At 42.8% G+C, this 23,303-nt stretch overlaps 1 protein-coding gene across 1 annotated transcript in view; it reads right to left on the bottom strand.

Annotated features, from left to right (window-relative positions):
* The window catches only part of LOC126482101 (uncharacterized), a 72,057-nt gene that overhangs the window by 13,349 nt on the left and 35,405 nt on the right, over positions 1 to 23,303 (bottom strand). Inside the window, exons 2-3 of the mRNA XM_050106080.1 lie at positions 16,907 to 17,052; positions 15,498 to 15,642 (exon numbers count right to left, since the gene is read on the bottom strand). Coding sequence (XP_049962037.1) covers positions 15,498 to 15,642; positions 16,907 to 17,051 — 290 coding nt within the window. The 5' untranslated portion in view covers position 17,052. The remainder of the gene's footprint in view (positions 1 to 15,497; positions 15,643 to 16,906; positions 17,053 to 23,303) is intronic.

Below are 23,303 nucleotides of genomic sequence, written 5' to 3' on the forward strand. Positions count from 1 at the left end.
TTGCGCTGGAGCATTATTCCCTCCCACGTAAATTATCCAGTTGACTGCTACTGCACATTTGCCGTCTTTATTTGGTTGAAGAGCGTCAACTGTGGTGTGTTTTGTGTGCATCTACACTACTGGCCACTAAAATTGCTACACCACGAAGATGACGTGCTACAGGCGCGAAATTTAACCAACAGGAAGAAGATGCTGTGATATGCAAATGATTAGCTTTTCAGAACATTCACACAAGGTTGGAGCCGGTGGCGACACCTACAACGTGCTGACATGAGGAAAGTTTCCAACCGATTTCTCATACACAAACAGCAGTTGACCAACGTTGCCTGGTGAACCGTTGTTGTGATGCCTCGTGTAATGAGGATAAATGCGTACCATCACGTTTCCGACTCTGATAAAGGTCGGATTGTAGCCTATCGCGATTGCGGTTTATCGTATCGCGACATTGCTGCTCCCGTTGGTAGAGATCCAATGACTGTTAGCAGAATATGGAATCGGTGGGTTCAAGAGGGGAATACGGAACGCCGTGCTGGATCCCAACGGCCTCGTGTCACTAGCAGTCGAGATGACAGTCATCTTATCCGCACGGCTGTAACGGATCGTGCAGCCACGTCTCGATCTCCGAGTCAACAGACGGGGACGTTTGCAAGACAACAACCATCTGCACGAACAGTTCAACGACGTTTGCAGCGGCTCGGACTATCAGCTCGGAGACGTGGCTGTGGTTACCCTTGACGCTGTATGACAGATAGGAGCGCCTGCGATGGTGTACTCAACGACGAACCTGGGTGCACGAACGGCAAAACGTCATTTTTTCGGATGAATCCAGGTTCTGTTTACAGCATCGTGATGGTCGCATCCGTATTTGGCGACATCGCGATGGACGAACATTGGAAGCGTGTATTCGTCATCGCCATACTGGCGTATCCCCCGGCGTGATGGTATGGGGTGCCATTGGTTAAACGTCTCGGTCACCTCTTGTTCGCATTGACGGCTCTTTGAACAGTGGACGTTATATTTCACATGTGTTACGATCCGTGGCTCTACCCTTCATTCGATCCCTGCCAGCCGGTCGGAGTGGCCGAGCGGTTCTAGGCGCTACAGTCTGGAACCGCGCGACCGCTACGGTCGCAGTTTCGAATCCTGCCTCGAGCATGGATGTGTATGATGTCCCTAGGTTAGTTAGGTTTAAGTTGTTCTAAGTTCTAGGGGACTGATGACCTCAGAAGTTAATTCCCATAGTGCTCAGAACCATTTGAATCATTTTTGATCCCTGCGAAACCCTACATTTCAGGAGGATAATGCACGACCGCATGTTGCAGGTCCTGTACGGGCCTTTCCGTATACAAAAAATACTCGGTTGCTGCCTTGGCCAGCACATTCTCCAGATCTCTCACCAACTGAAAACGTCTGGTCAATGGTGGCCGAGCAACTGGCTCGTCACAATACGCCAGTCACTACTCTTGATGAACTGTGGTATCGTGTTGAAGCTGCATGGGCAGCTGTACCTGTACAAGCCAACCAAGCTCTTTTTGACTCAATGCCCAGGCGTATCAAGGCCTTTATTACGGACTGAGGTGGTTGTTCTGGGTACTGACTTCTCAGGATCTATGCACCCAAATTGCCTGAAAACGTAATGACATGTCAGTTCTAGTATAATATATTTGTCCAATGAATACCCATTTATCATTTGCATTTCTTCTTGGTGTAGCAATTTTAATGGCCAGTAGTGTAGCAGGCGAAGGACGGGTGATAGTCACGTTTGCTGGTTCTATAGACATGAGAAACACGTTAGTTGACTTTTTACATTATGAAGATGGCTTGGAATCTGTTATATCACCACCGTCATCGGTATTCGTGAGAGGAATTATCAGTTTTCACTATTTTTTTCAAGTTGTCACGTAAAGGTCTTCGCAGAGTAGATATGTTCTCGTTCTCCATCGCTTACAGCACGTTCCACCTTGCCACACCTCGCTAAGGTTTCAGGTTTCTAGAGAAATAATTTGCAGTCTGTAATTTCGGAGCCGGCCGAAGTGTCCGTGCGGTTCTAGGCGCTGCAGTCTGGAACCGCGCGACCGCTACGGTCGCAGGTTCGAATCCTTCCTTGGGCATGGATGTGTGTGATGTCCTTAGGTTAGTTAAGTTTAACTAGTTCTAAGTTCTAGGGGACTAATGACCTCAGAAGTTGAGTCCCATAGTGCTCAGAGCCATTTGCCATTTGTAATTTCGGAATTATATTGTGCAAGCGATATTGCTAAGTATCGCGTAAATGGTATGATATTGTGGTAAACTACATGAAAATACATATGTTCTTGTAATCCCGAGTCTGGATGTGGGAGTAAAAAGCAAGCAAAGAAGCAGATGGGGGTCAGAAACAGTAACGCCTTTGTGCGGAGGAGAACTGACCCAGCCTTTGTACAACAATTCGGAGAGTAACCTTGGTCTGCTGAGGGTACTCTGGTCATGCAGTGCGCAAGTGTGTGTTCGGAGGCAGATGACTTGGAACCGTTGGCTGCACTGGATGACCATCCAACCTCGCGGGAAATATCTACTGCTGCGAGGAGTATATATGGTGCATGTGCTTATGCTGTCTGTCTTCATGGTATATATACGAGTGGCAGGAAGTAGATAGCTATACTCGGGATGCAGAAATGGTGATTTGGTATGGAGCTAGATAAGAATTGTGTCTGTACTAGGCGCTTGAGTCCGAATCCGTGCGACTGCTACGGTCGCAGGTTCAAATCCTGCCTCGAGCATCCCATAGTGCTCAGAGCCATTTGAACCATTTTTTGTGTGTACTGCATCGATGTGATATGTGGTGATATCGCCGGGTTGGAGATCGATTTCACGCTGAAATATTCAAGCTTTTCTCGGCAGTAGCAGAGTAGTGTAACTGACAAAGTGTCTTTCCATATTTAATGATCTGTAAACCACTTTTGCAGCCTTTAACTGCCAGTGCAATATGGTGGGCAGCACAAAATAGTTTTGCTGCTGAACGTCTTGTCTCAAGAAAAAAAATTGCAGACAGTGCTCCCATACTGGCAGCAGCAGCAGTTTGGTGGGTAAATTCAGTAAGAGTCAATCAGAATATTCCATTAGTTCACAAGACATTCTTTGTGCTGGGACATACGATGTTTCAGAGATTTCTTCAACAAGATGGGTACATAATGAAGGGTTTTAGCGGTAAAAACAGGATCGAACGTTTACCGTTTTTGAGTTATATGTTGAAAGCAGGACTTTACAATTTCGAGGAAGAGTAACTCATGACAGATGGGCTGTCCCATTATGATTGCTAGGAAGAATACATCCTGTGTTAGTCTGGGATATTTTCATAAACATTTTCTGGAAGCATTGCAACAGATTTCTATGGTGCGTCTAGAGGGAGACTTACATAGACTTGAGACGTCAGTACAACAGAGAAAACCTTTTTGCTATGCCTGCGAGGGTGGGTCACTGGGCAAACATTCCGCTTGGCAATTAGACTGGCGCTGGACCCACAGGTAAAAAGGCGATGTGCCAGCACATCAGTGACAGTGGTTAGGTAAACACATGCATGCCCAGAGGCGTTTCGCATGTGGGACATGTCGATCCAGCACGAGTGCCCGACACATCTGGTCATCATTCCGCGAAGGATTCGAGTTCAGGAAGTGAGGCGTTTTCACAACGAACAATGGCTAGGGTAAACCAACCACTACCAGAATTTGCAGTAGCGACATCCAGAGTAAAATTAACCCTGCAGCCTCGGAAGAATATGGGTCCATTTAAGATTACTGCTTGAGCTATTCCGTTGCCTCCAAGTTTATTTTCGAGGCTTACAATATGTTTGTAGACTGGCATGCGGTGGCGGCGTTGACAATACACACGTCGACGAGGCATAGTGCTTCAATGCTGTTGCAGACAGAGCTCCCAGCGGAATGGTTCCGCTGGCGTGCACTGCCCGCTTATATAGAGAGTGGGTGACCTTGATTACGTAACGCGCTGATAAGGGACTTAGACTCTGCAGGCAGCAGCAGGCGGAAGTTATCCCGTGACTCACCAACTCGCTAGGCGCTCAGCGGGAAGAGCAGCACTATGTGTTCCAATTTTTTCAAACTGTTGCATTCTTGAGCCCCCGGTTCGGGATGTACGTCTAGCGGTTACAGACGTTAAGGATCACACTTTATTAATAATTATAGTACAATGCAATGTCTCCAGTTACTGTTACATTCTCAGCAAGTACACCAAGTACTACAGCGCGCGTTCGGTGTAACACCAGCGCTCTGCTGCCTGCAGAGTTTAAGTCCATTATCAGCGCGTTACGTAAACAAGGGCCCCTGTAGGGAATAGATCTTTATTACATTTTTATATGCAATGAGAGTTTGTGCACTGCATTATTTTGCCAGTTTCACGCGTAGTGAACGTGTCTGTACATCAGCGTCCCCAAATTGTAGAAATAAACAATGCATGCCAAATCCAGCAGTCCAGCATAGACAGTCCTTTTCCCACCAATTCCTAGGAAGAGATGGTCGTTGGATTACTTAGGTTAGTGGAGGTAGCCCAACTGACCTTTTTTCCCGCCGTTATTTCACGTCAAAAGTTTCCCACCTTTTCCTTGAGGAGGTGTGGGGAGGGGAGGAGGGAGTTAGGTTAGTGGAGGTAGCCCAGCTGACCTATTTTCCCGCCAATATTTGAACTTATCACCATTACGACGTTGCTACATCTATCACTGCCATCTTGGATCCACCATCTTGAATAAATTTGGCAACAATGTCACGTACTTCGTCATACTACTTTCGGCTGCTTCATTATGCTCTGAGGAACATTCATATGAGCATCCATGGATCCAGTGGAGCTCATTCAAGGCACCATGATGGCCAAAGACTATCGTACACTGTTTGCAGACTACGAACTCTTGTTCATTTGGATCACATTTGCCAAAGGCAGTGACATTTTTCAGCAAGATAATGCGTTATGCCACGAGATCAGGAATGTGGTGGAGTGGTTAGAGGAACGCATTGCAGAGTTTCAATAGATGTGCTGACCCCCCAAATCACCCGAATTGAACTGGATCAAATACGAACACATACGAAAAGCGATTGCACGTGGTATGAGATCTTATCGTCCCCCTCACAGGGATTTAATGGAATTAGGTAAGTTTTGCGTGTAGATATGGTGCCAGTTCGCTCCAGCGACCTACCAAGGCCTCATTGCTTCCATGAAGTGACGCTGCTGTTATCCATGCGAATGGTGGAAATAATGGTTATTATGCAGGTTGTCATATTGTTCTGGCTGACCTGTGTATGTGCAAATGTGCATCAAAGTCTTTTCCAAATTTTTTATTAAACAAAATAAGGTACATACAGGTAATTACAAACATATATACCGTTTAGCCAGTCTTTGGAAGAATAATACTTTGCTGAAAAACTTGAGTTTGTCTGGCTCTGGACGATAATGCCCAGTAAAGAGCCATGTCTAGGAGGGTGACAGGTGAAGGAAATCAACACCTTCTATCGCGGAAGGAGGTGAGAATCCCAAAGGCAGAGGAGGTAGAGGCTTTGTCTTCAGATTGAAACTGAAGTTAATCCATATATGGTACCTAGTGTCGAGGCTGTGAAAGGAACAAACGTGTCCTGTCTGTGCTTCAGAAAAGTGCTTGGTAAGGTGGTAAGTTCACCTTTGCAGGACTGTTCTCTATATATCCTATAGAGCTCACAACCTCAGTTGTACTCCCACTACTGCAACTGTAGTAGCTCAATTAATGCTTTGATTTGGGAAGTAGCCATGGAGCACATAATAAACTTAACCCTGCATAGACTCTGGCTGGCACAAATAGGCTATCTGATTCTAGGGAGCCAGGCTCACCGTGGAAGGGAGAGACAGAATTCCCGAGTAGCACAGCATCCAGAATGAATCAGACATTAGAGATAAGCCTAAAATGGGATCTTTAAATTAAAAACCATTTACATACCATGACGAAGGCTAGCAAACTAAAACAAGTCCTTGACATAACACTTAAAATTTACAGGCCTACATCACATATAAGATGGCCCTCATCCAGTTCCACAAGACAAGAAATAATATGAAATTCAACAGAAGTTGTGAACAATGGCAAGTGCTTTCAAATTACATTAATGTCGTGATTTTCAAGCAGGACAAAAATCCAAGTTAACAGCACAATGATCTTGATTAAATAATGAAATTTGGCAGCAATATGCAAAAAACTTGAGCTAAACAAAAACCTGTTACATTTGCACCTGTAGGTAGAAATTTATGTGAATAATCGTGTGACAGATGATAGATAAAGGAGAACAGATAGCTCAGAAAGTATCAACAGAACAACTGAATATACAAAATAGAAAATTAAATACAGTCATGAGGAAACAACTGCAGGAGAAAAAACACACACACACACACACACACACACACACACACACACACACCAATCACAAATACACTATTAATGAGACTGAATTTAAAAATGCAGACATTAGGATACCATAATAGAAAAAGAACATATTGTCATGCAAGGTGATGAAACCAGGATTAATGCAAACTGATAGCAAAACAAGTAAATGGTATCATCAAAAAACAAGGAAAACTCATATAAACAAAAAGAAAGATAACAAAGAAGCACTCACACTTAAGTCAATAAATGAAAACAATCAGGATATGGGAGAATTTCCTACAAAAGTAATACTGCAGTGTTCATGGATAAACAGGAATACATGAATAACAAAAAGAGCTATTACAAAAAAAGTACTGGGGAATGAAAATCTGACTGAAATCTTGAAACAAGAATGAAAAACTTATTGAAAGATGTCAAAAACATATAATAACCAGAAAAAACTTTGTACAAAAGGTCCATGAGCACCAGTGCTGAGAACCAGCCAGAAAATACGTAGGGACGATATTCGTGGGAGATCTGTTATAATTTCAAGAATATTCCCACGTTTTGCATTACAGAATTTGACAAGTAAACTAACTACAAAACTAAATAACATATACCATCCTGGAAACACAATGGACAATATAGTTCCTTGACCTCAAAATTACAAAATATAACAGCAGACACAACTTCAAAAAGAATGCAAACTGGGCAGAATACCTCTGAGCAAAACGAACAATCAAGAACAACTAATAATATTCATCAACATAGCACAAAACAATGGATACAACAGAAACATAGTAGACAAACTATGTAGTACCATTAAAAGGAAAGTACAGACAGAAGACAGCAGAACTGAAAACAGTACAGATATGCCAACACATAACAATAACATAATGCACTTTCACACCAGAAAACAGGTCCCTCAACACAAAAGGCACATACCACAACCATCTCACTGTGAAGACTAGTAGCATCTTCAAAAAAACATTAAATTAATCAATCTTTAGAGATAAATACAACAATACAAAAGAAAGTAAACACTGTGAAAATAGAGAAAGATAAATTCAACAGTTCAGAACTATATGAATTAATATGTAACAGCTACAACTCTAAATATATTGGGCTGCACAAAGAACATACAAGGGCACTGAAGCCAAATGTAGCCACTCCACGTATTCAGAGCATCTAATAAAGGAAAATAACCAACACGCTGGGATAAAAGAGTCACGGCAATCTTTGGTATAAGAGAGATTCAAATGGTTCAAATGACTCTGAGCACTATGGGACTTAACAGCTGAGGTCATCAGTCCCCTAGAACTTAGAACTACTTAAACCTAACTAATCTAAGGACATCACACACATCCATGCCCGAGGCAGGATTCGAACCTGCGACCGTAGCAGTCACGTGGCTCCGGACTGAGCGCCTAGAACCGGTATAAGAGAGAGAGAAAGAGAGAGAGAGAGAGAGAGAGAGAGAGAGAGAGCACATGAAGCACAATAAATTGAGGCATGAATGTGACACAAACAAATGTAACTATAAAAAACATAGCCACAGAGTTGCAAACAGCAATAGATCAAATTGGGCTACTCAGACTCACTACAGATCTCATATCAAAAATGTATATGTAAATTATTTTCTTTGTATTATAGACCACTGAAGATGCAAAGCATGAATAGCTGAAAAATGATTGGTACACACAAACAGAATTTTTCATATCGAAATGGCAAAGCATGAAAGTCCTGGACGGCATAAAGGAATATGAAACTGGTGTCCTGACATTACCAGAAACAAGATTCAAGGATGGGAACACACTGGAGTCAGAAAAATGTACAATATTAAAGATAACACCATATTATAGGGTTAAGCTACAGGCTTTTATATCTGGCACAGCACTTTTGGTAGACATATACAGCTTGGCTAATGTTACTGAGTGGGAGGGTGAGAAGGAGATGACGACGAAGACAGGAGACAATACCGATACAGAGATAACTGCCAATACACCCACAAACAATTAAAGCAGAACAGACAAAGCGGAAATGAACCAATTCTGGAACACGCTGGATTATGTAGTGACAGAAGGAGACAAAAGAGCAGTAACTGTTCTCTTGGGTGATTTCGGTAAACACTTGGCTACAGACAAGAGGTTCAGAGGCCCTGAAGTAGAATACATGACGCAGTGGAAGTCAGGGTAGTAGGTCTGTGCAAGAGGCTCATGATGTGTGCGATTTGCAAGAGGCTCATGATGTGTGCGATTCTTGAACAGAGTATTCACTGTTAGTAGCTGAAATTTATTGCAGAACTCTATTAGTATTTCTCCTCTCTCAATCTTACTAGCAAGCCCAATGTTCTCCCGTAAACCTTTCGTCTACTCTTTCCCTTACAACTGCATTCCAGTCCCCTGTGACGATTAGATTTTCATCTCCCTTTACCTACTGAATTACCCATTCAATATCGTCATATACATTCTCTACCTCCTCATCCTCCGCTCGAACTTTTGTTGTTGGTGTTGGTTCGCTATCGATTCTGATAAGAACAACCGTATCACTGAACTGTTCACAGTAACTCACTCTCTGTCCTATCTTCCTATTCACAACGAATCGTACTTTCGTTATACCATTTTCAGCTATTGTTGATTTTACCTCATACTCATCTGCACAGGAATCCTTGTCTTCTTTCCATTTAACGTCACTGTCGCCTACTATACCTAACATTCCCTGTTTCAGATGTTAGAGCTTCCCTATCCCGTTCTAACTTCTGACGTTACATAGCCGACACGTAGAACGTTATCCTTTCGTTGGTTACTCAGTCTTTTTCTTGTGGTCGCCTCGCCAATGGCAGTTCCCTCCCGGAGAAGCGAAAGGGGGCTATTCCAGAATCTTTTGCCAAAGTAAAGATTATCATGACATCTTTCTCAGTTACAGACCACAAGTCCTGCGGATACACATTATGTGTCTTTAATTCAGTGGTTTCCATTGCTTTCTTCATCCTCACGCAATTGATCATTGCTGATACTTCCACCTGTAGGTGCAGTTTCCTACCCCAAGGATAGCCGAGTGTCCTGAACCTCTATCCGCCGTCTCTGACAAGACCGTTGGCGGGATGAGGGTGAATTCTTAAGCTGACACTCATCTGCTATTACTGATGATTTTTATTCAAAATTTAAGCACAGAGAGTTCGAACCCTCGACCAAGCTCATTTTGATTTTTAACGAAAGATTGTATCCATAGACCACGGGTACCTCATAATGTATCTTGTAACGAACAGACCTGGAATGAGGTAATTTGTTATAAAGACAGAGAGATAACCTCTCCCTATGCTACAGAGTGTTTCCGGTTATAAAATAGGAAAATGGGCGAAAAATACTTAAAACTGGGGAAACTACGAAAAATATGAGAAAATACACAAAAATGAGAGTACTTACATACACGTCTGGGTCTGGACGTGGTCTCTGGTGGTGTCATGTAATACCTGTATTTACAAATACGGCTGTATTGTGTCTTATTAAAGTCGTGTTATAGTTAATTACGGCCGTGAGACATTATCGAGGACATTTCCTGTGTAATGTATCGTGCTCATCACATTCTTTAATCTAACATACACAAAATCAGAAGTCGTACTCCATCGTAACATGCCCTATGTGCAGCAGCCTGACATAAAAGAACGTGACGAGCAAGATATGTAATATAGAAAATGAACTTGATAATGGCACACGGCCGAAATTACCTAGCAGCACGAGTTTGATTAACCCCTATCACACAAATGTCCCAAGTTACAAAAGATAAAGATGTGGAGGGTATACATGAACCTCACTGGTCCAGAGGGGAGGAGAGGTGGTTGCCGACATTTTTATGTTACGTGATCTTGGATATAAGTAGCACAATTGCCTGAGTGATTCCCCTGGGTAACTTTGATCAGTTTCCGGTGGTTGCCTGGGGGAAAGTGGGTGGGGGAAGCAAGGAGCCCAAATGTGTAACCCGGTACTGGATTTCTGACGTGACACTGGACGCGATAAGGTCTTTATCAGGGCCCCTACATACACTGGTTCACTACCGTGGGAGACTAAAGTACAGAGGAATGGTGAGACTCTTCTGAAATTCGCTAAAGATGTGGATACTGCGATAATGAATAGCTCAGTACGCAGTAGAGTTGAAGAAAAGTGAGCGACTCTAAAAAGAGCAATCACTGATGCTGGGCAGTCTGATATCGGTACAAGAAAGGTAACTGCGAAGAAACCGTAGGTAACGGAAGAAATACTCCAAATGATCGTCGAAAGGAGGAAGTACGAAAATGATCAGGGCAAGACTGGAATACAGCAATATCAATTCCGTAGGAATGAAATAAATAAGTTCAGGGCAGCAAAGGCGGCATAGTTGCAGGGAAAATGTTACGAAATCGAAAAAGGAATGATCGTTGGGAGGAATGACTCAGCACATAAAAAAGCAAAACAATCTTCGGTAAAACTAAAAGCTAGAGTGCTAACATTAAGAATGAAATGGGAGTTCCATTGTTATGCGCAAAGGAGAGAGCAGATAGGTGCAAAGAGTACATTAAAGGCCTCTATGACGGGGAGGATTTGTCTGATAACTCTGATAGGAAAAGAAATTGGAGTCGATAAGGAAGACATACGGCAGCCAGTATTAGAATTTAAATGTCTATGGAAGACATGGGAAAGCAGAATGGATAGATGATGTCCCACTGTAATTTCTAAAAGCATGGGGGGGAATGATAGCCTGCAGAATATAAGAGAGAGACTTTGGGAAAATATCAGGCACACAATTTCGAACATTCCGAGGGCAGATAGACATGAAAACTATCACATAATCAGCTTAACAACTCATTCATATAAAATGTTGAGGAGAAAAATGTACAGATTAATGGAAAAGAAAATCGAGGGCCTGTTAGATGATGATTACAATGGCTTTAGCAAAGGCAAAGGCGCTAGAGAGGCAGTGAAGTGAAAATGAAGAAGAATTACAAGAAATATTGAATGGAATGAACAGTCTAATGAGTACAGAATGTGGATTGAGAGTAAATCAAAGAAAGACGAAAGTAATGAGAAGTTGAGGAAAGAGAACAGTGATAAACGTAACACCAACATTAGTGGTCGTGAAGTCGATGAAACTGAGGAATTCTGCTACCTTGTAAGCAAAAGAGGCCATTACAGACGAAGCGAGGATGACATAAAAAGCAGACTGGAACAGGCAAAAAGGGCATTTATGGCCAAAAGAACTTCACTGGTATCAAAAATATGTCATAATTTTAGGAAGAAATTTCTGTGAATCTATGTTTGGAGCAGATAATTTTATGGTAGTGAATCGTGGACAGTGGGAACACGAGAGAATCGACGCGTTTGAGATGTGGTGCTCCAGATGATATTGAAAATCATGTGAACTTACAAGATAAGGAATGGAGAGGTTCTCCGCAAAATCAACGAAGAAAGGAACTGAGCCGTAAAAATTGCTGTTTTGAAGAGAGCGCCGCAGCACGTTGTGTGAAGCAGTCGCCCTCCATTTCTGGCGGTGGCGCCGCTGTGGCAATCGAAGCTTTGGTGTCTACCTCTGGTGGGAAAGGTTTCCTGTTCACATGCACATAAGGGGCGCTATGAGCTCGCCAGTTGGTCAGTCTGGGCGAGTCTGGGGTCAGTCTCTCGTCCCCAGCTTGCTAGTCTGTCTATCGTCCGAATTTGTGGCGCAGTGAGAGAACTCAACGAGTGGTCGCCAGGTCGGGGGCTTAGTTCCTGCATCTGAGTCTGCGCGTTAGGCCGCCAGTCTGCTCGAGTTGCTCAGGCAACGGTCATTGGCGGTTGGATCGATCGATGGGTCGGTCGCGCACTGAGACATAAGATGACTTGTCCGCCTTGAGCGTCGGCGCATGTGAGGTCGCCACGTGAGTCCACTGGGCCGCGCCGTATAGCGAGGGGTAGTGACTTCGCGGGCGACATGAGAGCAACAGGAGTCAACCCACGACATTGGTCTGGCCGGGGCGAGCTGCGACGCCATGAGACGGGAGATCGGTGCGCCTTCCTGCGTCCGTTGAAGCGGCTGGCAGCGGACGGTTCGGGAGAGCGTTCTGGGAGTTTGTTAGAAATCGCAGTTTGTTAGAAGTTAAGTGATTGGTGATATGTTGTTTCATTTACTTGTTACATTCTACTTATTTTCTTGGTGAGGTCACCAACCGCTTTGCTTTGGGGTCGTCCCACCATTCTTCTCCGTTTGCCCACCCGTGGAAAGGTGGTTATTTATGAATTGAGTGGTCCGTTTTTTCCCTTGAGGAGTAGGGGCGGGTTAGAGCAACCTGCGGTTCGGGTTGTTCGGTAATCTCCCTATCAATCTGCCGTACGTTAATAGCTGTTTCTGCCATGTATGTCGGATTCAGTGTGTTAACGGATTTATTGCTTGAAGTGCAACGGCCTAATTCCTGAAATATACTTTATCTTGCCTATCATCTTGAGAGGCGGTATACGTGTACTGTAGAGCATGTTTGGCTAACCTTGTATAATTTTATGTAAGATTGTATTTCATGGGCTTTTATTGAAATGGTCATTTTAGTATATAAAGTTGCCACCCTTCCACCGTAAGACTTTTCTTACAAGTTAAAATCAAGTTGCACCTTCGGTGGCAAGTTAATCTTTTAATTTTAGTGTTTTGTACCATTTCCATCCCTTCTACGGGGTGCATAGTTTGTTTGCTTGTGTGAATTGTTAAGACTTTTACTTTAAGGTAATCTGGTGTGTTGCAGATTTGCACCTGTGTAGTCTTTGAGAGGTTGTTGTGAGCGGTCGTGACCACAGCCGTAACAAAAGGGAGCGGCAAGGTTCTCAGCCCGAAAGCTCATACCACTCAAAAATTTGTTTCTTTCTGCCTCTGAATAAATTGTAACTTGATATTTAGAGAGGGCTTTCTGCTTATAATTTTTAATCGGCTTCTTAAAAAAAAGCTTTTAGGGATAATATTATTATTTGTTAAAAGCAATATCATTTTGATTTCATCAGTTACTCCCTGGCAACTACTTCCACGCTCACATAGTGTGATTAAGTGTGTTAATGTTCTTGATGAATCGCTAGTAAACGAAGTAAATTCTTAAGAAAAGGTTTTGAAAGTAAATTGACGGTTGAGGAACATATGGAAAACATGGATAAGAAAAAAGGACAGGTGGATAGGACATGTATTACGGCGCCAGGGAATAATTTCCATGGTACTAGAGAGAACTGTAGAGTGTAAAAATTGTAGAGGAGACCAGAGGCTGGGATACATCCAGAAAATAACTGAAGACTCACGGTGCAGGTACTCCTCTGAGAAGAAAAGGAATTCACTGTTGGTCGCCACTCGGAAGACTGCTGACAAAAAAAAGAAACTTTATTTAGCACGCTCAAATGAAAGAGATGCTGGATATGCTCAAGTAGTCAACATTGTAGTAGTTATGCACTGCAGTTCATACTTATTTTCTGCAGTTTTTTGTGATGTCCAGCGACTCTAAGGCAGCATCTAGCTTTTTAATTAGTATTGCGATGTCTTCGTTTTGCCTGTGTCCTGGGAAAGCAGAAACAAAGAAGGGGGAGGCCAGTACTGCAATGTATCGGTTATTTTAGGGTGATGTCAAGGAAACCGCCAAGCTTAAGATAATTAATATAGTAAAGTGTAGGATAGGAAAGGCAAAGGTCCCGAGTTCGAGTCTCGGTCGGGCACACAGTTTTAATCTGCCAGGAAGTTTCATATCAGCGCACACGCCGCTGCAGAGTGAAAATCTCATTCTGGAAAGTGTAGGATAGTTTCTATGACTGTTGCTCGTGATGACTTCATGAGAAACTGGGGAGCAGTTTCAAAAATTTTTACACCAATACGGTCACCAGAATATATTAAACTTTTAATTAATGCCGTACTAAGAGAGAAGTAGAGGGTCCCAAACAGTAAAAGCCATCACGGCAAAAGATAAAGTACTAACGAGAAGCTATTGGTAATTGAGTACAGTTGATCTTATTGACAGAAACAGATGCAACCTCAGTATTACATTACTCACAAGGGAACCTCCCCATCGCACCCCCCTCAGATTTAGTTATAAGTTGGCACAGTGGATAGGCCTTGATAAACTGAACACAGATCAATTGAGAAAACAGGAAGAAGTTGTGTGGAACTGTGAAAAAATAAGCAAAATATACAAACTGAGTAGTCCATGGGCGACATAGGCAACATCATGGACATTGTGAGCTCAGGAGCGCCGTGGTCCCGTGGTAGCGTGAGCAGCTACAGAAGACTTGGTTCAAGTCTTCCCTCGAGTGAAAATTTTACATTCTTTATTTTTGCATAGTTATTATCTGTCCGTTCGTTCATTGATGTCTCTGTTCACTGTAATAAGTTTAGTGTCTGTGTTTTGCGACCGCATCGCAAAACCGTGCGATTAGTAGACGAAAGGACGTGCCTCTCCAATGGGAACCGAAAACATTTGATCGCAAGGTCATAGGGCAACCGATTCCTCCACAGGAAAACACATCTGATATATTCTATACGGCACTGGTGACGGCATGTGCGTCACATGACAGGAATATGTTGTCGACCCACCTAACTTGTACACTTGGTGAATGGGTAAAAAGATTCTTCTACCTTGCCCGATTTAGGTTTTCTTGTGGATGTGATAATCACTCCCAAAAAAGTGATGAAAACATAAGAGTTTGTCACATAAACTGAAAATAAAAAATTAAACTTTTCACTCGATCGAAGATTTGAACCAAGGACCTTTCGTTCCGCAAGCTACTCATGTTACCATGAGACCACGGCGCTCCTGCGGCCCCAGTGTCCTTGATGTTGCATATCCTCCCATGAGCTAATCAGTTTGTATATTTTGCTTATTGTTTCACAGTTCCACACAAGTTCTTCCTGTTTTCTCAATTGATCTGTGTTCAGTTTTTCAAGGCCTATCCACTGTGCCAACTTATAACTAAATCTGAGGGGGGTGCGATGGGGAGGTTCCCTTGTCAGTAGGTAGAAGATACGGAATACTCTAGATAGAAATGTCGAGAATGGATGTTGAAATGGGAGCGTTTAGATCCAGCATTGCACTTAGACCACACAGTAACTGAATCACGTCTACATCTACAACTAATTTACATGTTAATGAGATTTAAATCATACTCACGAAATGAGATCGCATAGGATAGGAAGTACGTTTGTCTCGGATGTTGTTTTGACCTCCACGTCTGTCTGGATGGTTTGGTAACACGCTGGACATACGACGGTGCACGACTCAGGCCCCAGCGTCAGTGGCACCTTCATCCTGCCGCCTGCACAGGGAATACAGAAGTCACTCTGTGGTCTCCCAAAACTGACATAAAAGGTAGTCCAAGGACATAGTAAACATAATTTCATCCTACACTCATGCTCATAAATTAAGGATAATGCTGATATATGGTCAAACAAAGATCTGGTGGGCGGTTTGCGGGTTAAAACACCTCGGGGTATGACTATGCGGTGCATCTGACCTGTGGTCGTCGCACGGTGGCGCTGGCAGCGGTCCACATACACAGAGGTGTGTTGATGCATGTCAGAGAACGTTGCAACGAGTAAGTGTGCAGACGCTTTCAGACGTGCTAATGGTGACTATGTTGAAAATGGCTCAAAGAACACATATTAATGGCGTTTTGACGGGTAGAATACTACGGCGACTGGAGGCTGGTCAAACATAGCAGGTCATAGCAAGGGCCCTCCGTGTGCCACAAAGTGTGATCTCGAGATTATGGCAACGGGTGCAGCAGACAGGAAACGTGTACTGGCGCTACAATATAGGACGTCCACAGTGTACAACACCACAAGAAGACCGATATCTCACCATCAGTGAGCGCAGACGGCCATGGAGCAGTGCAGGTAGCCTTGCTCGGGACCTTAACGCAGCCACTGGAAGCGTTGTCTCCGGACACACAGTCTGCAGACGACTGAGCAGCCATGGTTTATTTGCCCGCGAAAGGCAAGGGCCCGAAATCGAGTCTCGGTCCGGCACACAGTTTTAAACTGCCAGGAAGTTTAATATCAGCGCACACTCCGCTGCAGAGTGAAAGTTTCATTCTGAAGATTAGTATCAATTGTATAAAGTATCTCATGCTATGACAGCCTATAAAAATAAGATGAAAAGACGCTAGATAGATGCGTAAGAAAGTGAAGAAATGCCAGTTTGAGTTTGTAGGCAAATGGTAAATATGATGTCTGGGAATAAAAATCTACAGCACACGAAGTTCGTCATCTCAGTTACTGCTCATTGAAAGTCTTTACATTGAGGGGACCAAGGCTTTGAATTATAAGGGCACAGGTCATCACATATACGAATCTCGCAACACGTACATTATTCACCAGAGCCGATGGCTTTGAGTGGTAGTCAAAGAATTACAGTTCTTGTGATAATCCAAAGAAATTCAGAACGAAAGATATGCATGACACAGAATTTTTAACATAATGTGACAATAGCATTGGGAATGAGTAATGTGCATCTTTTTACGTTAGAATACCAAACAGATTTGGCCTAATAGCGACAAATACAGAGTTGCTCAGTCGTACCGGGTATTAGAGGATCTTCTGCAGTGGCGTTTCCAGTTGGTGCCTCACTGCATGGCTTTCTAACTGGATCCCCTGCCGCATCATAACCAGTTGCTGCTGTGTCCTTTGATGCTGGCTGTGGCATGCTGTCCTTTGACTTTCCCATTCTGAAACAAAAGTTTGCTTACGAACCCACTGTGATATTTAACAGTTGCTCACTTCACAGTTACAACACCACTGAAAATAGCGACACTTGAAAACGAATTGTAGAAACAAACTTAGTATGGTATTACCAAAGAAATAGTGCTGGAGCCAGCATGAGTTAGGAATATGTGGTTTGGGCTGGTGTTAAATGCAGGTATGTGCTACAGCGACGCAATCTTATGTTACTGCCACCACATTACTAAAGGGAGCTACAGTGAGTTTGGGAGATTCTGTGACTGAACGGTTGTTTCTGCACGAAGTGCTAAATATACACATGAGGGCCGACACCTTTTCATACACAGTTCAAGATCATGTGCCACATCAAAAAACCTAACTAACCTAAGGACATCACACACATCCATGCCCGAGGCAGGACTCGAACCTGCGACCGTAGCAGTCGTGGGGTTCCGGACTGAAGTGCCTAGAACTGCTCGACTACCGCGGCCGGCTTACCACTACATGGCACAAAACATCTATAGCAGTAGGCGCCTGTCGCATGGTTTATTACGACCATACGTAGAGACAGTCTGTCTACGTTATTCAATTCGTGTTCTTAATCACATCAGACTCCTCAACGCGTCAGAATATATATGTATACGTCATTCTCAGTCTGGCCTGATTTGAATCTGATGTTTCCGGTCTAAAATTGTTCAGTCATCATCAACTGTGCCAAATAACAAAAAAGAATATCCCTCATATATTGTACCGTAATTTAGCTACTTGAATAGAGGCGAGTGAATAATGATATATACGTCTCAGGGCACATGGTAACGGCAGAAGTTGGAGCTGCACAACTTCAAAAACGGTTCAAACGGCTCTGAGCACTATGGGACTTAACTGCTGAGGTCATCAGTCCCCTAGAACTTAGAACTACTACTTAAACCTAACTAACCTAAGGACATCACACACATCCATGCCCGAGGCAGGATTCGAACCTGCAACAATAGCGGTGGTGCGGTTCCAGACTGCAGCGCCTAGAACCGCTCGGCCACCCCGGCCGGCTGCAGAACTTCGATGAAATCTTATTGTGATGTGTTTATGATGACAATAACATAAGACATTGTGGGTAGTCACAAACCCGGATCCTCAAGTCATAGTACGCAGCAAATGCGAAGCGCGGTGCTTGCAAGTCTCTTCCGTATTATTGTATTCTTCACTGCACGTCGTCACGTTGGATGATGTGGAGGTCAGCCTCGTTCTCCTACACCTTGTAATGGTACTTGAATTACGCAACCATTACGGCACCTCACCTGAACCTCTCGATACTAACTATATTCTACTGTGTTTCTGCAAAGTAGTTAACGTATTTATGAGACAACATTCAGATTTGATTTCATTTTTGATACATCGATATGTTTATATTGCAATGATCTTATGTGTATTATTTCTTTTGTCACTATGACCTTTGACGTAGTTGTAACTCTGATGTTTGGGCGCGTAAGCGATTATTAGTTAGTTGCTGAGTTGTTAGAGAGTCGGACCTGGAGAAAGTCAAGTCTTGGACGTCATGTTGGAAAGACGTTTAAAGTAGTCAGCTTATAAAATGTGGACTTTAACAGTGACTGTGAGGAAGATGTTTTCAAGTATGTTTTGTATTGTGAAGTGATGTTAGTGTGTCACGTGATATTGCAATTAAAAGGAAGTGTAACTTAATTTCGGATTGCTGCTTTTTTTTTTTTTCATCACCATTGTCCAGCAAAAGTTTAATCTTGAAGAGTGTTTTGTGAAACGCCTCTACATAACTTTTGAATATAGCAGAATTAAAACCTAGGCCTCTTTGCATCCGAGCTTGGAATCATAATCACCTAGATTTTCAAATATTGAGCCACGATAATACGAGACCAGCGTGAGAAACACAAAAAGGTGAGTGCCTCGTTTTTTCATTATTACATGAAATGACATTATTAACTGTGCTCTAATAACACGTGCCACATAATAACGTAGTTGTTGCCCGAAAATGCAGTATTTAGTAGCGTGAGCAACACCACAATCGTTATTAAAATTTTGACCTTTGTTGTGGTAAGGTTGTTAGAACCTGCGCACCATATCAGTTATCCACCACTAGATTATTACACAACGTAAGAGTAGGGTTGTTTTCTACTCCACCAGTATTAACGCTTTGCCTGTCAAGTTCAATACTGAATAAATATTTGTCAGAAAAATAGCACTATTTGATTAACTGCATTACATCGTAAGAACAGCTTGCACAGCCTCAGTTTCAAATAAATGGCATCACTGTAGCATTGCTTCTTGTACTCGCACACTGGTATCTAAGTAGTCATATGCACTGTGCGTTGGATGCTTCTGGGATCTCAGCTCTTACGTGTAAGCATTTACCCAGTGGCACTCATGTAGATTTCAAATGGTTTAAATGGCTCTGAGCACTATGGGACTCAACATCTGAGGTCATCAGTCCCCTAGAACTTAGAACTACTTAAACATAACTAACCTAAGGACGTCACACACATCCATGACTGAGGCAGGATTCGAACCTGCGACCGTAGCGGTCGCGCTGTTCCAGACTGAAGCGCCTATAATCGCTCGGCCACTCCAGCTGGCCATGTAGATTTGTAGCAAAATGCTATAATGTGGTGGCTTATAGCCATTTCACTAACTAAATGAATTGATTATATAAATTTTAATTATTTAAGTTAACGGTTTAAATATATTTAAATTTTGCACTAAATCGTTTAACATTATAAGGAAAGAAATAAGATGAAGACAACAAAGGCGCAGGTATCAGACCCGAGCTAATGAACTTGGCGGTTGGTGCACCTGACCACTGGTCTATGGGACTCATACGTGAACGGCTGCTAGAAGATCCTACACACTCCATTTGGAGATCTTTAGAGAACATATGTGGTATTGATCGTGCTGACCCTTTCACTGCTGCGGACGAGTTACTTCCATATCTCACTGAATATAAAAGTTTCGAGTGTTTATCATATTATTTGCATATTATCATCTGTAAATACCTCGTTTCGATGACTTGAACCGTTTATGAAATATGACGATTGTTTAACCACATGATTCCCGATGTACAGGGATGGAAATGCACAGTCGACTGTCGGGCATAAAGCCCAATAGCTGGAGAACGAAATGAGATGCCGCTCTGTTCTCAGTGTTAAATAAAATTTCGATATCTTATCTAAATTCCATACACAGCAATGTGTACGCTAAATTCAACCATAAGAAAAGATTACACAATGCGTTTTCACCTCTGTAAAGCCTTGAAAATTTCTTGCAATACTCCACTTAATCTTACGCAGCACAGTAACTATACTCCGTTCATCATAAGAGTAACCGTGATGCAAACGCCGGCCGCGTTGGTCTCGCGGTTCTAGGCGCGCAGTCCGGAACCGCGCGACTGCTACGGTCGCAGGTTCGAATCCTGCCTCGGGCATGGATGTGTGTGATGTCCTTAGGTTAGTTAGGTTTAAGTAGTTCTAAGTTCTAGGGGACTGATGACCACAGCTGTTAAGTCCCATAGTGCTCAGAGCCATTTGAACCTGATGCAAACAATCACAAACGCGGTGATTGGTCAGAAGCCATAGTACACTTACACTGGTGTTGTTACGCTCTTGGAAGTAGGTCCTACTTATTAGGTATGTTTTTACTAAGTTACGTTAAATGCAACTTTAAGAATTCAAATGTATTAACAGCCATCAACGTTTTTCTTAATCACGCTTCAGCTATGTGGTATTTATTTCAAAAATCGTGTACAGTCACAGCCTCTGCACTGTTATGTTCCGGTTGTCGCACTGTTAATATGCATATGAAAATGGATGAGTTTGCTTCCTGTTCCGCAGTGAAACATGAATGTGAAACACGGTTAAAAAGTGCAGAGAAATACGTTGTTCTCAATGTTTTTCAGAAATTTATTGAGATAATCTACTTTGAAGTTTTCCGACGGACTGTGTTACATGAAGTTGACACATTAATGCGGATCATGTGTACAGCAGAAATGGTAACGTAGTTGACTGACAACAGTCTGCAATTTTTGATTCGCTGGTTCAAATTTCGCCAGCGTTACTTGTTTTCCTCCTTCAACTTGAAATACCTACCGCTCTCAATTATAAAATTCATCATCATTTTTTATAAATAATGCACATCTTCTTGTTTCTAATTACATTCCTATTTTCATTTCAAACATCAATTCTTAATTTTCTGCATTTTATGAAAGGCTGTTAACAAACGTTGCTTGACTTAATATTACGTAACAGTTTCATTTTTTAAGGCAAAGAGGGCTATGTCCGTTGTTTTATACCATTTATGTATGTAAGTGTCGTAGAAACATGAAAAACAATCATTTTCACAGTATCGAGCACACCACAAAAATACTACATTTCTACATTTGCCAGTATACCGTTACAACACGAACACAACAGAACTTACAGGGGGCCACGTTAACGGATTTGGCGCGAGACATAACAAGACAGTTAAGCTGCCATACGTACTGTAAGTAACGCACGCAGCTTTTCCAAATGTCACTGCCGAACGCTGGCGGAATATAGATAGACACATCATAAGAGAAGAGGAGAAAATGCGCCGCCTGTTTGGCTTCGTGGATTCTGTTGTTGATCGACTCGTTAAACGTAGCAGATGACAGTTCCAGAACTGAACTGTATTTCTCAGATTTGGATAACGAAAGAGATAAGAGATTACCAGACGGCTGACTGTAATTAGTACCTTCAGTGGCTTCAGTATTCAACAGTAGGGTGAAATCCCTGCACTATACTTTTGCATCACACATAGCTCGCTCAGCAGAATTACCCTGTATTTAAGTTAGGAATTTTCATCAGTCTTGTTTGTAATTGGAATACTATGTCAGGTGAGAACGAGAGCATGTTATGCTTTCCGTCTGGTCACCTAAGAAGCGCACTGTATTGCTGGAGTTTCGCCGAATATTATTTCATTCTCTTTAAAAATTAAGTGACATTTGAAACTACAGTGTTTCTTTGTTCGTCTCTTCTTACTTCTGAACTGCAACTACTCACATAACTGCAGTTTTGTTTTGCGTTATTTTTGCTCGTAGCGGACGTCACATGACGTGCCTAAAGTTCGTTGTTGATCGCTTCACTCAGTTTTTTAATTACAGAGGGCAGCCAAATCTCTGACCGAACTCGCTGAGCCGGTCGGTGCGGCCGAGCGGTTCTAGGCGCTTCAGTCGAACCGCGGCCGCTACGTCGCAGGTTCGAATCCTGCCTCTGGCATGGGTGTGTGTGATGTCCTTAGGTTAGTTAGGTTTAAGTAGTTGTAAGTTCTAGGGGACTGATGACCTCAGATGGTAAGTCCCATAGTGCTCAGAGCCATTTTCGAACTGGCTGAACTACCTTGACGGCTTTGGACCGCTGCCCAGCCAGCTGGTGTCCAAGTCTAATGCGCCGGTAAAATTGTTGTCTCGCATTATCGCCCAGTCTATGTGCATGTAGCACAGCATAAAACGTATCCTTATGATCGTACTTGGCTGTACTGGTCACAGCTTGGCTTTCGCACCACGTGAGACGAAATCCAATGAGATTCAAGTAAACGCGGAAGAATACATGGCGTAACAGTTTACATCTGGTTTATTCTTATGATGAGCAGTGTATGACGGATAACAAAAAGAAATGCAGTCATTTATCGTGCGAAGATATCGTACTGCAAGATGTGCAAAAATAAAGTTCTTTCGCTCAACAGAACACCACCTCCCGGTACAATCAGAAACAGAATGCTGTATCCCCTCTCTGAGGCCATCGTAGCACGGTGACTGTAATTTCAGCTCTCGATACTGGACTCTATTTGTCACGGAGAGAGCGCTACAAAACTTGTTTTTGTCCGTGTTATTTGAATACCATCATGCATTCGAAGCGGTCTGGTGAAATTTAGGTGTGATTACCAGCTCGCATTCAAAGAGGAATAGCATAATTTTAGTGCAATTTATGGTTTGCAGTCAAAGAGAAATGGCATGATTTAGTGTGACATTTACAGTGTGCTGTAGCACATTTGCAAATTATCACCGGCTGCTACTGCATTTACCCGCAAGTAAATAATAAGCTGTCTAGCATTACAAATAAAACAGCTTTGCACCAGTAACTTATTTAATTTACCACTACGCGTTTCGATGGTTCTCACCATCATCTTTAGGTGGAGAGTTCTTTATTTGCATGGCTGGTGTTGGGGAAGAGTACAGACGTATTTTCACAGTCGCAGACCAAGGGCAGTGTAGGTTATT

This window comes from Schistocerca serialis, chromosome 1 (genome assembly GCF_023864345.2).
Source record: "Schistocerca serialis cubense isolate TAMUIC-IGC-003099 chromosome 1, iqSchSeri2.2, whole genome shotgun sequence".
NCBI lineage: Eukaryota > Metazoa > Arthropoda > Insecta > Orthoptera > Acrididae > Schistocerca > Schistocerca serialis.